The sequence below is a fragment of the Mytilus trossulus genome, chromosome 1, assembly GCF_036588685.1.
Source record: "Mytilus trossulus isolate FHL-02 chromosome 1, PNRI_Mtr1.1.1.hap1, whole genome shotgun sequence".
Lineage (NCBI taxonomy): Eukaryota > Metazoa > Mollusca > Bivalvia > Mytilida > Mytilidae > Mytilus > Mytilus trossulus.
In genome coordinates this window covers 106,809,152-106,820,932 of record NC_086373.1, presented here as the reverse complement: position 1 = coordinate 106,820,932, position 11,781 = coordinate 106,809,152, and the positions used below count along the sequence as shown (strand labels likewise).

Sequence of the window (11,781 nt, the reverse complement as noted above, 5' to 3'; positions counted from 1 at the left end):
TGAAAATGATTTTTTGGTTACAAATAGAAGGACACCATTTGTAGCAATAATTTGTAAAAAATTTAGAAGCTTATAATGATTTTTATTTTTTTCTTACAATGTCACACTAAAGTAGCATTAGTGAATTCCTGCCCATATATAAAACTATGATTTCTGATTGCCAATACACTTTGATACAACAAATTAAAACTCAATATTATATGTCCTGGGTTTACTTAAAATATTTAACCAGCAAATTACTAGTAATCTTTATTATATTAACCTTCATTTGCATTAAAATTGTTGACAATTTTGCAGTTTAAAAAAGTTTTAAATGCAATGTAACAATAAACTTTAACAGTACATGTACATGATTTACAACCAGGAACAATACATTTTAGAACATGTTTCAAATTTTTGATGTACACAAGTCAAAAACATTTTATCATTCATTATAGAGTGAGGAACTAGTTGCAACCAAACTACAGTTAATATATTTGTTAAAGCATTCTACATATAACAATGAAAAAGAAACACAAACATTCCTATTAATATTTTAAGGCAATAAAATACCAAGTTACAATTAAAGCAACTTAAAATCCAAAAACTTTTCAAATTGTAAACTTCCCATTTGAGATCGAAACTTACTTTTAATCTTACAACAAATTAAGAGCATACGAAACATATGAAACCATATTTGTTCATGATATCTATGAATACAGAAAGGTTGTCCTTTAAATAAAGCAAATGGTCATATTTACAAGGAAAGGTAAATGATTATCAAGTTTCAAATGAATTCAACCATTGGATTATTAAAAAGATACACATAAAGGTTAAAAACAATAAGAGAAATAACTCCCAAATTCATCCTTATCAAAAGTTTTCGATTATTTTCTTTTTCATGATACATATGCCATGGCTAAATAGTTTACAGAAATACTTTTAAAATACAAAGAATCAAAATAATACATTTCTACAAAACAGATACAGTCATATAAGGCTAAAAAAGTGTTAAAAAAGAGTGGTATCCTATCTACATTGATCTGTTGTTAAAATATCACATCTTTAGTATATATTTGATATGTTTTAAAACGCTGACAGATTTTTTCCCTGTGTTAGATAACATGACTTAATGTCAAAATACTGATTATACCACTGTGTTAGTATTGTTCTGTGACCTGATGACCAATTACTCTATTGTTTATTGTAAAAAATAATACTTTCTAAAGTTTTTATTGTATGAACAAAGGAACGCCTATGTAATGGTTGTTCTTGAGGAGTAATTCAAATTATTAGTTTGAAATGAGTTCAAATAAAGTGATTTGCAATTGAAGTCGACCATAGTCTTCAACAATGAGTAAAACACATTTGCTATATTTTTTTACAACCAATGTGTTTGATCACCATTTTAAGCTATGTTGTTTTCTTGCAGAAGTGGTTTTTAAAAAATAAGGTATATTTTTAATGTTGCATAAACTTCCAAATCTTTTATAATTATAAGACATTAAGATTAGACATATATTAACAATTTGTTATATTTGGTTTCTTAGCTTTGATTAAAGTTTGAAGAAAAAAATTAAAGCTAAACCCTTCCCAGAAGTATGAAGCAACAATCATTGCACATTTCATAAAAATACATAAAAATCAATTTTTCTCAATGCAATGAATTGGACATAAATAATCACTATGTAAAACAATTTACACAAAAAAAAAAAAAATTTATTAAATTTTTCTCCAAAAAGGAAATATGAAGTAACACGTCAACCATTGGATTAATGCAAAATATGTTGAATGCAAAATATATTTCAACCAGTATTTCATCAAAAAGTATTAGAGCATTTCATACTATCAAATCAAGCATTTCTAATAATTTATCTTGGTTTTGATGCATCAAAAATACAAAATTTCTGGTTTGATTAGACATGTCATAATTAATTTGGACAGACATTTCATACTGTGAAAATACTTTAATATTTTGGAGTACCAATTTTTGTTTCTCTCTGTGAATAGCATGGCAAGGACAGGGTTCACTTTAGGCCAAATATGACCTTGACACAAACTTTCTAGATCATGGTTGGCAACAAAAGAAAATAATAATTTAAACTGCTAAGAATTATTGAAAATACGACCAAAACTGATGTTATAACACAAATAATTCATGTTTAAGCCATTTCAAGGGGTAATTTTCCTTATAATTTTTAACGAATGTGCCAAAAATATATATATTATATGCATACATAGTTGTATCACCAACTCACTTACATGTAACTGTGGCTCAACCTAGAAAATTGATACCCATGAATAAAAGGACTTTCACAGTAATTGATTATGTGAGATATGTTATAATTGATTTAGTGAGGCATGTTATAACAGGACTAACAGCATGTTTGTAGACGATAGCAGTTAACAATCACATTTAAAAAAAAGTTGCACATAAAAACCCACAGATAACATAAATATCAATTAAATTTAACTACTGTTAAGAACTGATCGTTGCTAGAGCTTTCTTTACTTCTTCAAAAACCTAAAATTAGAAAAATACAAAAATTACAGAATATTCTTCATCATTTCATTAAGCAAACTATCATTATACATTTCAGATCGAATGTCAACTAGCTGATCAAGTATTATATATATATATATAAGTTGAAACATATCTTTTTAAAATCAATTTTGCAAATTCAAGCATTACACACACATTCTTCATGGTTTAGTTTGAGTTTAGTCATTAAAGGGATCTCCATGGATGAAAATTGAACAATGGAGGAACTTTCACCATCACAAACTGTGTCTACGCATTACAGTGTAGGGCGATCGAAAATATTTCATCCCTCTACACAAGGATTGATGAAAATGCTTATTCATTGCTTATTTAAATCATATTTACTAGTTTATTAAATTTTCACTATAAATAGAAGCATAACTGTTTTCAATAATTGCCGTTTTTAACCATTCAAAGGCCAAGCCTTCGTGGTCCCCCTCCCCCACCTTAGTCGAGAATGACCAAAAGCTGTCATAAAGGTCCCCATGTAGTTTTCTTACTATTTTTGGTAATTGTTATGGGGGTTAAAAATTATGTGGAGCTTATTATACACGGACACTGTCAAATTCAGAAGTCATGAACCCATTACAGGTATGGCTGAATTGCATCAACAACAAAACGATTCGTATGGGTTATGTAAAAGGTTGAAGAGATTTGTAAAGCAAACGTTGTCAAATGAAAAGGCTTTTTAATGACTTTATCTAGCAAATTAATGCTATGCAACATGCATCTTTTGAGTCTGAAAAGAAACCAGAAATGCCGATGTATCAATTTGATTGTAAACTACGAAATGAATTCGGAATAACGATACAATATTTCTTTACAGGAAATATTAAGTTTTTACATTTAAACTTTAAAAGCAATTCTATATTATCATTACAACACAACAGTACTCTAGTTATTTGCAATGAAATAATAACTACTGTTTTACATCTTATTTAGACTTCTTAAAAAAGGGGGATGCTGATTGCGTAAGTCAAAATAAAAGCACGTGTTTCACTTGCTAAACTGAATTCTTTGTAACTGAATTATTAATTTATTTGTTTAACATAAATTATCATAAGTATTTATGGAAACTTAGTTGAATAATTCGACAAATGAATCATCCATCTTCAGATAGTATTCTTCTGTCTGGTTTGTTGATCTTCCTGTACAAGCTCAGGTACAAGTGATTAGCGATCTTAATCCCGATATAGGCCCGTAGCTAGGAATTTCCAAAGGGGGGTTAGTTTGACTCACAAACTCGACTTTAACAGTCACAATTCGAAAAGAACATCGAATTTAACAGTGCTTATTAGTTTTCAAGGGGGGGAGGGGAGGGGGTTCGTCCGAACCACCCTGGCTATGGGTATGTAATATCCCTCAGGTGTTAGAATTGTATTTGATTATACATTGTAATATAAAGAAAAACCCTGAGGGTTATGCAATTACATGCATTTGATTATAATTGCTTGAAAATATGGCGTCGGGCTATTAAAACTATAACAATTTTGAAAGATGGCGATGTCAATTTAACGATGGCGTACGTCGTTTGACGATGACGAAAACATTTGAATGATGGCGGGGCGCCATTGTTAAACAGGCCATGGAGATCCCTGGAATTAAATGAATGTTTCAGAAATGAAACCACAGATTCCCTTTAAAATCAATTTTGTAATTTTAGGTTTCTCATGGTCAAATATCAACATTTGTTTTCATTATATGGCTAAACAAATGAATATAAATATAAAAGTTGATTAAAAAGACCAAACAGTAAAATTAATATGTACTCGGTCATCTAGAATAGGAGATAGAAGGTAGATAAAAAATGCAGTCTTTTAAAGAATAGCATACCAATTAATATGAGAATAAGAAGATGTGGTATTATAGCCAATGAGACAACTCTCCACAAGAGACCAATGATACAGAATTTTACAACTTTAGTTCACTGTACAGCCTTCAATAGTGAGATGAACTACAGGTTCCTGACTTTGGACAGACACATACAGAATGTGGCGGGTTTAACTAGATTGTTGGGGCCAAACTCTCCTCCTTACCATGGACAGTGTTTACAGCACAACATAAGAACAATGCAACTATGCAAAACAATAAAGGATAAGCAAATATGAAAAATTTATATAAGATGATAAAAAACAAAGAGGATGTTATTAAATTGTATAGCCTTCTTCAAGGGGTTAATTAATCAAATGTGATAGATTGACACACTAAAGAAGGATATTTGTTCTGCCAATAGTTGTCTATACAATTAATGACTTGCATCATCTGTAATCTTTACACCATGACTTAATCACTGTGACACTTACATCATCTGTAACCTTTACACCATGACCTAATCACTGTGACACTTACCTCATCTGTAGATTTATCAGCACTGATTTCTTTTAATAAATTTAATTTTCTATAATATTCTATAATTGGCAATGTGGAGTTTGAATATGTATGTATTCTGAAAAGAAAACAAGATTTTAATTTGCATTGCATTACATTTTTAGAACTATGTCTATGTGAAAAAAATCATTGAAAATTGTTTATTCCATTTCTTAAAAAAAGACAAAAGATTTCAACTGGAAAAGTTGATATCATCTTCATAATAGTTTAACAAACACCAGCATGATATGGTTATCATGTATTGAAGATCTATGTTACATTGTAAAACATATGGCCACAGAAATGTTTCCCTTGCTAAAGCCACAATCTTGTCTTCATTTCCCCATAAACATTACCTAATGCCACTTTTAAATTCTATTGACCATGAGTAACACAATGTGTTGCCACAACTGCTTACGTTTGGGAGCACTTAATTACATTCCAACATTTTGTTTGGTTTTGTGATTTTCAATCTTTAGTTTTCTGTGTAGAATTTTTGTGAAAGGTTTCTGATATTTTTGTAATTTTTTGTTTGGTTACAATACAGTGTTTTGTTTTTTTCAACTTATGGTCAGGATGGTCTCCTATGATTTCTTCTTTCTCCTTTTGTTGTTGTAATAACTAAAAATATTTTAATACCAGTAATACACTTTTTAAATGTCTGATAACAAGTTCTCTCCTTCTTTCAGAAATTTTCTCAAAAACAGTGAAAGGAGTAGATAAGTACCAAATATGACCCTGTTATCTTGCTAAATTTTCAAATTTGGTAGTATCAACCATGTTGCTTTGGCAATGACTAGATAAGAAATTACAATGTAAAGAAATGCAATGTAACCTGTATGAATCAGACCACTATAGAGTTTATAACATCATATTTAAAGTAGGCAGAATAAAAGAATATGAAGAAGGGAAAGCAATACCTTTTCTTTAAACTTTCCATATTGTCATCTGCTCTACCACTAGTCTGTCCTCGACTTAGACATCTCTGTATACATACCTAAAACAAATTGTATATTAACAAATGAAATATTATCTCATAAAATTACATGACATCATTTCTATATACATCAATTATATCATTCATATAATAACATGCATATGTGTGAACAATCTTTAACTTCGAGGACTGACTTTCATATGTATCATTTAGATAAACTTTGAAAAGTGATAGTACTGTTTGAGTTAAATAAATGGTTTAATTTGAAAAATTAAATCTTAACAGCAATATTTTGGAAAAGGTGAAAACAACATGTTATAAATTTCTTGGATCCAAGCACATTTCTGGATTAACCTTCATCAGGAACACCCAGAGTCAAGGATTTATTCTTTGATTTCAAAGCCTTCATTTTATAATATAATAGAGTGACAATCATCATGACATCAATTCAATCTTATATTACCTGAAAGAGACAAGACTGTATATACCAGAAATGTCTCGAACTGACCATTGATTATAGGTTAAAAGTTTTAAAGATAAAAGATTTGACTACAAGTGTTACATAAACTTAACATTATCCCTGACAATGAGGTGAAGGTCAGATAAATTTCCTATTGAACTGTTAATTAGACTTACTTCCTCACTACAGTTAAAAAATAAAACCATTTTCACAACTGATATTTCATCCATTGCTTTTTTCCATCCTTCTAAATTGTCCTGATTCCTAGGAAAGCCATCAATCAAAAATGTGTCTTTTCCTTCACTTGTTTCCATTGCCTAAGAGAAATATTAAAAGGTAAATATTAAATCATAATTGTTTCTATACTAACCAAATTATCCAGTTTTCAATACTTTAATGTTTCCAAGGGGTATAACTCTTTTAGATATAATTGATCAGCACTGATTTTCTATATCAACAAGACATTGCTAAAGTTATCCTATGATATGAGATTCATAAAAGTGTTGGAAGAATTGTACATGTGAGAGCACTAACAAGACTAACTCCATAGATGGAGGGACAGTATTTTTATATTTAAACAAGAATGTGTCCAAAGTACATGGATGCCCCACTCACACTATCATTTTGCATATTCAATGGACCGTTAAATTTGGTAAAAAATCTAATTTGGCATTTAGATTAAAAAGATCATACCATAGGTGACTTGTGTACTAAGTTTCAAGTTGATTAGACTTCAACTTCATCAAAAACTACCTTGACTAAAAACTTAAACCTGAAACTCCCATTTTCATTTTCTATGTTCAGTGGACCGTGGAATTGGTGTCAAAAGTCTTAATTTGGCTCTAAAATTAGAAAGATCATATCATAGGCAATAGGTGTAATAAGTTTCAAATTGATTGGACTTCAGCTTCATCAAAAACTACCTTGACCAAAAACTTTAACCTGAAGCGAGACAAACGGACAGACTAACGGATGGACAAACTGACCAGAGAACATAATGCCCCTCTACTATAATAGGTGGGGCATAAAAATAAGAGTAGGAGGCACACCCGTTTCTGTATCACATTGTGAAAAAAAATATTGGTTGGCTTATTGGGACTTTTGTTTCCCTCTCATAGCTATTCTTGTGTTGCTGGTTATTATTGTAAATTTCAGTTATTATTACTATAGTTTTAGAAATTTTAGACCCTTTTAATTTGTTCTATACTAAAACCAGAAAACCATGTTGGTTGATTAACATTGACAAAAATAACAAACTTTCAGTCTTTGTAGTTGATAGAAATTGGATGCAAAATTATAGCAAATGCTAATATTACCTTTTTATTATCAATTTTATAAATTATTGCATGCATTTATTAATGCGATTTTGTCATTTAAAACTTAAATGTGATTTTGATGTTTGCAATTTTGATAAAAATTCTGTTTAATTGATATAACAAGTTTCAAAATGTGAGTTTTAATTATTGTGTTTATAACCCTGTCATATTTATCGTAATAATAAAAACATTGTAATAATCTCTGAATTTACAGTAATCAAGTGCATCTCAAATCTGTTTGAAAGATTGTAAACTACATGTAGTTGATGTGCCTTTCCTTCCAGTTCCAATGTTTATAAATTCTTCATTTTCGATATAGAAAATTGATAACAAAGTTATCTACTAGTAACTCTGCTTAAACAAGATCAATTTTAATATCCTACCCTTCTTAAGAGAGAGCATGTAATTTCAACAGGTACTATTGTTCCATTTTTGATGTGAGACTGTATTTCCTCCCCAAACTGGGATCCTTGTCTATTTCTTTCCTGCCTTAAAAGGTCACCAGCAGATAAATGTACATAGCCATATTCCTGGAATACAAAAAAAACATGACATAAACAGACATAAACATACAAACATTGATTGATTTCAAGGCAGATAATTAAACTTTGATAAAATAACCAGGAATAAAAGAGAACATAACATAAGTATTTTATTAGAAACTGAGGTCATGGAGGTTAGTTGTGTTAATGAATACATCTATTAGAAAATATTAAAAAAAAATCAACCGGTTGCAAGTGTTTTTTTCAAAACACCCACCTTACCTTAGTGAAAAAAGGAGAACACTGCATCTAAACTTAAAAGACAAAACCATATTGAAATCATGATTCCTCATACAAACACATTTTAGTGTAGATAGATGGGGCATCCAACAAATTTTATCAGCTAAGATACAACAAATGCATTAAAAAATGTCTGGACTAGTTGGCTATAGTATGTACTGTACAATTTTCTGGTTTTTCAGTGAATCAATTCTTCCTTTTTTTCATTTTTTGAAGACATAAATCAGACTTCATCCCCTCTTTTGTTTTTCTGTTTTATATTGTTGTTATCTTATTCTATATTCCACATCTTCTGTGTGTACAAATATATTTGCAGATTAAAGTCAACATCATAACACTGTGTTTTCATCTATTGATTAATGATCTCAAAAGCTGCAATCATTACTCTTGGCTATGGTGGCCAGTCATTATTGCAGGTGGAAGTGGCCTGTTTACCTTTGACATGAAAACTGGTAATCCATGTCAATTAAGATCAGATTTGAGATGCTGCCAAGAGCTCTAACTTATAACTTCAGTGTTAACAGGCTAGTGATTTATGTAGATGAACTAAATGAGACCACTTAGCCGCTGAGGCCCCAAAAAATAATTTGCGTAGGTATACAAACCTTGACTATTTTCTCACACTGGGTACCCTTTCCTGCACCAGGACCTCCTAGGACAAACATAACATTGTACTTCGCCATTCTGTGTGAAACAGAGGTAAACAAGGTCCTAAGTCCAAACCCTCTCACGATCTGTTTTAAAACCAGAATGATGAATTTGTGTCTCTTGATCTAAAAATAAATTATTTAATGGCTTAGCTTGTGTATCCTCTGACGATAAATTTATCATCATGCTCACATATACTGTGGATTTCTTATTAGTGGGATACCAATTTTCGTGGGTTTCATGGGAAAAGGTAACCAAATCTTTAGCGAATTACATCATTTCCATAGGCTTTGTATACAGAGATAGACAAAACCACGAATTCAAATATCCAAGAATATGCAAGTTTTCAGCAATCCACAAAAATTGAAACCCACAAAATAAATTAATCCACAGTATATGGTTTAGAATAATATATGAAAAAAGAACACTATAATTTCAAGCAAGCTTTAAAAAGACCTGACATGAGAAATATAAAACAGTTCATTCGATAACAGGAGTGCACACACCCAAATGCCTTTCCTTCCTTACTAACCATTGATTTTGTGTTGATAGTCCTAAATATAAAGCTTTACTACTAGTATTCCATAAACTTAAAATGATTCAATAAAAAACAAGGTCAAGGTCAATTAAACCAAATGAGAAATACATGTACACCTTAGCAGTGACCTTAAAATCATTCAATACACCTAGAAACAGACTTAACTAAGAACTAAAAATTGACCAATGGACTATGAAAATGAGGTCAAGGTCAAGGTCAGATGAACCATGCCAGCCAGAAATGCACACCATACAAAAAATCTATGCATTACAAATGTACAAGTAGTTGACCTATTGCATGTAGTATTTTGAAAAAAAACCAATGAAAACTTAACATTGACCAATGCACCATGAAAATCATTTAATGAGGTCAACGTTAGATGATACCTGCCAGACAGACAGATACACCTTACAACACTTTCATACATTGCTCAAAGGTTAAGAAAAACAAGTGAAACTGCGAGCTACTGCTCACTGATGATACCCCCACCTCAAGTGGATAATATTAATAGGGTAAAAATATGCAAGTGTTCGGTAAACAGGAGTGATGAATCTGAAAACGCATCACACGGTATAGCTGACTTATATAAATCCTGAAACCAAATTTCAGAAATCATTGTATTGTAGTTCCTGAGAAAAATAGTGATGAAAATTTTCAACTTGGCTATCATGTGTAAAATCATACAAGTGTTTGGTAAACAGGAAGTTGTCAAGTGATCAATCTGAAAACGCATCACACGGTATAGCTGACTTAGATAAACCCTGAAACCAAATTTCAGAAATCCTTGTATTGTAGTTCCTGAGAAAAATGTGACGAAAAATATTCATGGAACGGACGGACTGACTGACGGACAGAGGTTCAACAGTATACCCCCCTTTTTTAAAGCGGGGTATAACAAACCAAAAACATACAGACTTACATTGTAACAGGGAGCAATGAACTATGAAAATAAGGTCAAATAAAACCTGTGAGACCGACATGACCTTTATAAAATATTTCCATACAATAAATATAGTTGACCTATTGCATATATAATATTACAAAAAAAGACCAAAACACAAAAACTTAACTTTGACCACTGAACCATGAAAATGAGGTCATGGTCAGATGATAAAATTATTAAAAAGAGCAATGATCATTGATGGACACTGCATTCAAGCTTGGTACAGCTCTGAATTTGGATTGTGGTAAAATATTTGAAACAGCATAGGTTTGAGTTTGATAGTTGTTTGAAAGAGACCTATTTACACGTGTATTCACATTAGTCTGCCATTACGTAAAATCACACAAGTTCATCCTTGGAACAGTATATCTAATGAGAAATGATTCATTGAATCTGATAAGCTTTTTCGTATATTAAATCTGGAACTTTACAAGACATCGATTGATTTAAGGATTTAGGAAAGGACTGACTGCAAAACCATTAAGACAAAAATGTAAGATAAAGTAACCAAATTACATGTATTACAAACATTTATCAAATACAAATGTCAATGAATGTACAAGTTTAACTTTCAGCAGGTATATTTTGTCGTATAAATTTCCAATTTAAGTGCAATTTATTTGATGTGAAGGGCTTTACAATGGATTCTTAAATTTGCAGTTATTGGGAATGCCATCTGAGCCATTTATTACCATGTTTGCATTGTCAGTGGCGGGTTTTGTTTGGTTATTTAGGGAATCACTGAGGTGTGACATGAGTGGGGCTCTCTCTTAGGCAGTCAGTAGGCCCCCACTTAAGAAAATTTTGGATCCACCACTGACCCTTCTGTGATGAAATTTATGTAATTATGATAAATTTTAAGTAACAGAATAAAAGTTCAATACATTGGCATCACTCTTCATGCACATTACATAGTTTGAAAGACATTTATTAATATTATTAGAAATTATTAAGATAATAGCAACAAATTATTTAACACGTTCCCCTTTCTGTATCTGTTATTTCATATTGACTTTAAATTAACTATAAAATCAGCTATAATAAGATAGTGTCAAGTCCTGTAATATATGTCCCTTGTTCCAATAAACTTTGACATTACAATTTAAAAAATTGACACCATAATTAACATGATTAAAAAGTGATTGATTCTTGGTGTCAAAAGGTGATTCGAAGCAGATGATGCAAATCTCCTTTCATTTGGAGATAAAATTCAGCAAAATACCAAATATGATTATCTTCTGCCTTTCTTTTACTAGTCTTAGTCTTCAT

At 30.8% G+C, this 11,781-nt stretch overlaps 1 protein-coding gene across 1 annotated transcript in view; it reads right to left on the bottom strand.

Moving 5' to 3' along the window:
* Positions 1-1,697: 1,697 nt before the first annotated feature.
* Positions 1,698-11,781, bottom strand: part of LOC134696172 (UMP-CMP kinase-like) — an 11,831-nt gene continuing 1,747 nt past the window's right edge. The window contains exons 2-7 of the mRNA XM_063557834.1: positions 8,989-9,156; positions 7,985-8,131; positions 6,462-6,602; positions 5,809-5,885; positions 4,871-4,967; positions 1,698-2,503 (exon numbers count right to left, since the gene is read on the bottom strand). Of these exons, the coding sequence (XP_063413904.1) occupies positions 2,459-2,503; positions 4,871-4,967; positions 5,809-5,885; positions 6,462-6,602; positions 7,985-8,131; positions 8,989-9,066 (585 nt within the window). The 5' untranslated portion in view covers positions 9,067-9,156 and the 3' untranslated portion in view covers positions 1,698-2,458. The remainder of the gene's footprint in view (positions 2,504-4,870; positions 4,968-5,808; positions 5,886-6,461; positions 6,603-7,984; positions 8,132-8,988; positions 9,157-11,781) is intronic.